Raw genomic sequence first — 6,000 nt, 5'->3', positions numbered from 1 at the left:
AATACTTAGTGTTGCAAGCACAAACGTTTGGACTCAATAAATGACAAACTATGAAGCATTTTTTTTGTCTTTTTAATACTAGGAGAAAATGTACCCCCAAATAAGCCTCAGTTCCCATATTTAAACTTCTTTTCTCATAGAAAAGCTATAGGAATTTTAAAATATCACGTTTACATTTGCTTTTCTTCCAGATGGAGCTAAATTTCTATATGATACAGGGTTTATTTTATATTTCTCATATTAAAGATGAAAAAGTGAAAATCGAGTAGTTGACTCGATTTTACATGTATAAATATGTGAACAGTTGAATACAAACAAGATTACAAGCAGTGAAACATTTAAATAGTTTTGGCAACTCCAAATAATATTTTGTGTTTCCCAAAAGGAATTAGGTTAACTTTTCCAAATATAACTCGTTTTATACTATTTTAATAAGGAAAAACTATTAAGGATGAGAAGGCGTGAGATAAAGTATACATTAGTGAAAGCTATATACTAAAGCAGACCTTCAACAATAGCTCATAACTAATAAATACTTTGTATTTTGTTTTCAAACAGTTATGTAAATCAATTTGGTGACTTCTTATACTGTACTGACATTTACTTTCTTTAAGGTGTTTTTCTGGAATTGACTCAAATTGCCATATCACATCTGCTATTCCTTTTGCAGTTCCAGGTTGGAATCCATATTTCAAATAAAGTAGGGACACATCTAAAATATTTGTGTATCAGAAAAGGTGTTTCTGGCTATTTAAACTCAAGTTAAGCATCCTTTGCCACAGTAGTATCTTCACTTTGCAGGGCACTACTGTCTCTCAAACCAGTTCCATTTGAAAACCAGCAATTAGTAGTCTTAGTTAACTAAAAAAATGTTTTAAGTGATCTAGGCAGTGAGCATTTTTCCACACCTTTATGTGGGATTATGAGAATTGTTACTTCTTACTATAGGCGATTGCTTATGTTCCCAGACATTATTAGAACAGCAGTTCTAGAAGAGTAGCCATGTGGAAATTTATAAGTGATTTTTGTAAGCTTTGAAAATTATTGATGTTTTTGGAAACTAGACCGATCTACTTGAATTGTTTATGTTTATTGTAATATAACATGCTATTTGGGCATTATTAGACCAGTCTCTACCTTGAGATACTAAGTTAATTAAATGAGGTGTTAAGTGGAAGTAATGATGTTAGTTGAAAATTGCAAGAAGTGTTTCTGTGAATTGTGTGCCCATTTGCCTCAACCTTTTCTAGTATTAGTTGCCTCAGGCAGTGACTCTTCAACTCTGTAATACTTGATACTGTATCAGGTATCTTGTGGGTAGAGAATATAGGGATTGCCAGAATTTCTTTTGAAACATAGGTACCTTTTCTTTGTACTTTCCATCCTCTTTTTCCCCTACATAGAAGGTTCTTTCCCATTGCTTTGTTTATATTAGGCATTCAAGTAATTGCGAATTGGTCTTGATGTGAAATAGTTATATGCTAGAGATTGCCCTTCATACAGGTACCTGTTTTTACTGCCTAATCATCACAAAAGAACTTTGTGTCATTTATCTGATGCCACAAATAGAAGAATACTCATGTCAAAATAACCCTATTAATGGTGTTAGAAAAAGTGAAGCATTATGTACCTATAGGTTAATTTATATTCATCTGATAGTTATTCCTGTGATGTGATTTGTGGAAAGAGTTCTTTGGAAGTTATTTCCTTTTTCTTGGAGTTAGGGGGTGGGGTACAGGGGGTGTAAAGGAGGGAGAAGTGCTGCGGTAGTCAGCAGTTAAAGACAACACTAGAAGAGGGGAAGAATTTTAATTCAAATTTTTATTTAATCAAAAGTCAAAATGTGAATACTTGATTAGTGGAGTTATTGAATTGGTGAAACATACAATCAAAAGTGAATTCTTAGAACTATTATTATGTCTTAATCCAGTCCCACTGAGCTATATCTTGATTTCGTATTTTTACCATATCTATAGCTTGTATCTTAATTGATACAACGCAAAAGTACCATATAGACATCTCAAACTAAAGATCACCAGGTGCTTAGTGTCAGAGCTGGGTGGTCTGCTATGGAAAGTCTTTCCCAGAATTTCGATGAGATTGGGGAAGATACTGCCCAGAAGAGTTCCTCCCAAATGCTCTTTATACAGAGCTCAGGAGAATCTGGAATAATACTGGGCTAGATACTGCCTGAAGCCTTGTACACTTAAACTACTTCAATGTGCCTTTCTGAATATTACTCAATTATTCCAGGAAGTGAGTGTAAATATCACTGCCATTCTTTGTTAACATTTTATGCCTATGTCATTTTCAGCTAGTTATGTGGTGACTAATTTTAGTTGTTTAGGCCCCAAATAGTGTATTTGAGTAATATTCCATGTTTTTAACATGAAGAAATGCTGCAATCCAACATACTCATCTCAAATATGAGGAAAGTTGGCGTAACAGTTACATTATTACTATAGGAATTGGAGAATATATATAGTTTTCACTAGTTTGCATTATACACAAAATATTTTTAAGAAAACAAAACCTATTTCCTAAACTTGAGTCCCTTAGTGAAGTCTATTCACTTTTCTGCTGTATGTTGTACAGTTAACGTGCAATTGGAATGATCACGATACTAGTAAATCCTCTAGTGATCGCATAAGTGCCATCTTCCCCACTTTATACCAGAAGTTACAGTTTAAAAGTCCATTTGAAGTTTTGTTTAGCTCAGTGGCAAAGATCAAATGGGACCATCCCTCTCCCTGTTAACCACTCTAATTGAGTCCTGAGTGGGAAAAGATTTTAAATATAAAGGGTTTGGCAACTTTTCGAAGGAGACTTTTGAAAAAAGGTTACAAGAAATTGAGGATCAAAAAGATTTAGAAGTAATAGCTGTCAAATTCAAATTTGAGAATATCAATTTTGACTTAAAAGCATAATACATGAGTCCCCAATGCAAATATGCTTAATCCCTCACTTGATACATACTTATTTACACTTCTTTTTCCTTTTAAAGAAGTGAATATAGTTAAGAAAAATGTTAAATGTAAACCTACTTTTCTGATTCCCCCACCTACCAAGACTCCAAAGTATAACATGGAAAGAGACATTTTCAGTGGGGAATTACTTCTCTTACTTCATTTTTGAGGATATTGAGATCATTCTCCTTCTACTCATCTTGATTTAAAATTTTTCTTTTGGGTACCCAGAATGGTTCCAAGGTTAGTACTGCTTGAATTCTTTTCAACTTCTGCCATGCATCTTTCCATATTTACTGAGTTTAAATGAATCCTCTCAGGGAGAAAAGAAAAGCTAAATATAGAAAAGTGGGAGTACTTTCACGTTTAATATGCAAGGGCATAAAATAGAATGTTAGGAAACAATTTGAATTTTTTTCCCTAAAATGTAGGTGACTATGGGCTAGTTTACAACTTTCCTTCTCTCACTGAAATAAAAATATACAGTTAAGGAATAGGGATGAATACATAAAAGGCGACATTGACAGTTTGGGCATATTCCTTGTTACTTTCTAATCTTGAGAATCACAGTTTGCTGTTTTAGAGGTATCTGAGAGGTTCCAGATAAAAAGCTATGGTGAAATGTTCTTAAACTTTGAGCGTGCTGGATGCCCTAAAGTAGGAGAGGAATTTATAACAGAAGCTTACAATGAAGAACCAGACATTCCGAGCCATCTGAGATCTTGCAATGAGAAGACGCCAGACGATTAGGAAGAGGGCAGTATTAAAGAGGTAGTGGATATTTCGGAGCCTAGGGAAGAGACAGACATAACCAAAGTTAAAACTACCAGATACCCAACCACATTATCTGAAGATAAATGTGTGTTTTCTTGGATATGACTGGCAAGTATTAATGTAGTACTCACAGAGTAGTTGGCATAACTTGGCCTTTTGGTTTTTGCATCTTTCATTTCCGCAGCATTCTTGCTGAAGAGTCAGATTTCTACCATATTTCCCTAACTCATTTCTCTTATACCTCTCTCCATTTGAAACTATTTACAAGCATGACTAGCATAATCTTGTAAATATACTTTGGTCATGTTACTGCATCATAAATCTTCACTGGTTCTTGTTCATTAGAAGGTAAATTCTAAAGTTCTTGGCTTGCTATTCAAGGTTCCTCCTTCCTGTTTTGCAAGCTACTTTTCTATCCTTATCATCTCTGCACTGCAGATCCTCTGCTTCTACCAGGATTATACCAGAGTGCTAGAATTTTGTCCCTCAGGGATTATGACTGAAATAAATTTAAGGAAGCTGAAAAAAATTCAGAAGGGACTTTTTTCTAGGTTAAATAGCATAACCAGGTCTCCTGTCTGTTGGGTATTTATATCCCATTATGACAGAGTGTGGTAGAAGAAACAAATTCGGGTTCAAATCTGTCTCTTAGACTTACTGTGCATTACCATGGGCAAGTTATTTGCTGTGTTTAAATCTAAACATCTGTTTCATAAAAATGGAATAACAAAAGTAATACTTGCCTCATAGAGGTGTGGTGAAATCTAAATGAAACTGTTACAGGGTAGAGTATAGAGTGCAGGACCTGTAATGTAGTAAATGCTCAAGAAATGTTCATTCTTCTCCTTCTCTGCACAAATGTTATGTCTGGTATAAAATCGGATGCACAGTAGGTGCTCAATAAATATTAACTGACTGATTATACTTACCTTTTTAAGTGTTGCTTTGCTTCTGGGATCCCAGCCATATCCTCTTTCAATAAGTATTTTTTAACTCCCAAAACATAATTTTCAATGTATTCCAACCAGTTCAACTGGCGCACATCAAAGTTGAATACCTGAGAGGCAAGAGAGATTATAGATTGCCAGAATTGCAGTGCTGGGCAGTCACTTTGTCCAGTTGAGGTTTCTTCTACATAGATGAGTGACCTTCAATTTGGGAGACAGGTTGAACCTCTCCAAAGGAGAGATTATTTGAGTCATTATTTCAAAGGTGCTGACAATATGGATTACTATTTACATAGGAATATTTAAACATGGATCAAACACAAACACTTCACATTTCTTGTGAGGGAGATTTAAAGGAAATAGTATTACATAGTCTGGCGAAAGCTTATGGTTGGTTTGGTATATATTTCAGCTAACCGTGGAGTAATTATTTTTAAAAGTGATGGAATAATATGTTAGTGACCAAAACATAAACGATGCAACTTTCCCTTTCCTCTTAAATTCTGGCGTTACCCGCTATCCTACCATCCTTTCCTAGAACATTACCACTTCATTATGCAGATTACACTTTGGTAAGCAAAGCCTTAAGGAATAAGTTACCATAATTTATATTTAAGAAGAGAGTTGTAGTGAAAGTAAAAAGGAGTGATCACAACATGGGGGAAGAGTAGGGAAGAAGGAGAAGGAAGAGATCTGTTTAGGGAGAGAAATTTTGCCACGTAGAAGATAGATATAGAGAGTGACAATAAAGAAAAAGGATTAAAAATTTTAAGGTATCTTTGAGGAAGAGAAAAGACAGACCCTTGCATGACCAAAAATGTATTCTTTTTTTTTGGTTTGTTATGAAAAAGCTGGAGTAAAGATTTGAATTGCATTCCATAGATTTTATTTTTTGTGTACTTTCTTTGAAAATGACGCTAAGCTGACACAGGATCATGAGGTGGCCCAGATTTATATGGTTTACAAATGGAGATAGGATGAGTTCGGAAGAGAAACCCGATAGGTCATTCTTGAGCCATCCAGGGATCTTTTCAAAATCTCCATATAAAGGGCTTAACTGGAGAAAGAAAGGGAGGAAGTGATCTTCAAGTATGTTAGAAAAAATAGTTTTGATTGAATATAAAGAATTTAGAGCACTAAAACCTGTTAGTAGAAAGACTGTCAAGAAGATTCTGGTATCATCTCTGGAAATATTTCAAGTATTAGGTATTCTTGGAGAGTTTGGTATGACCCTGTTATCAAATAACAGATTGCATCAGTGAGTGGATTTGGTTCAATAGAGTTTTATTTGGTGTATTTGGAGAGAATGGCCT

The 6,000-nt window shown here is 34.6% G+C and overlaps 1 protein-coding gene across 2 annotated transcripts in view; it reads right to left on the bottom strand.

Moving 5' to 3' along the window:
- Positions 1 to 1,803: 1,803 nt before the first annotated feature.
- Positions 1,804 to 6,000, bottom strand: part of FAR2 (fatty acyl-CoA reductase 2) — a 192,312-nt gene continuing 188,115 nt past the window's right edge. For both annotated transcript variants that reach the window (XM_037990227.2, XM_037990226.2), the window contains exons 11-12: positions 4,670 to 4,797; positions 1,804 to 3,756 (exon numbers count right to left, since the gene is read on the bottom strand). In XM_037990227.2, coding sequence (XP_037846155.1) covers positions 3,594 to 3,756; positions 4,670 to 4,797 — 291 coding nt within the window. In that variant the 3' untranslated portion in view covers positions 1,804 to 3,593. The remainder of the gene's footprint in view (positions 3,757 to 4,669; positions 4,798 to 6,000) is intronic.

This window comes from Chlorocebus sabaeus, chromosome 11 (genome assembly GCF_047675955.1).
Source record: "Chlorocebus sabaeus isolate Y175 chromosome 11, mChlSab1.0.hap1, whole genome shotgun sequence".
In the NCBI taxonomy this organism is placed as follows: Eukaryota; Metazoa; Chordata; class Mammalia; order Primates; family Cercopithecidae; genus Chlorocebus; species Chlorocebus sabaeus.
This window is presented reverse-complemented; position numbering and strand designations above follow the sequence as displayed.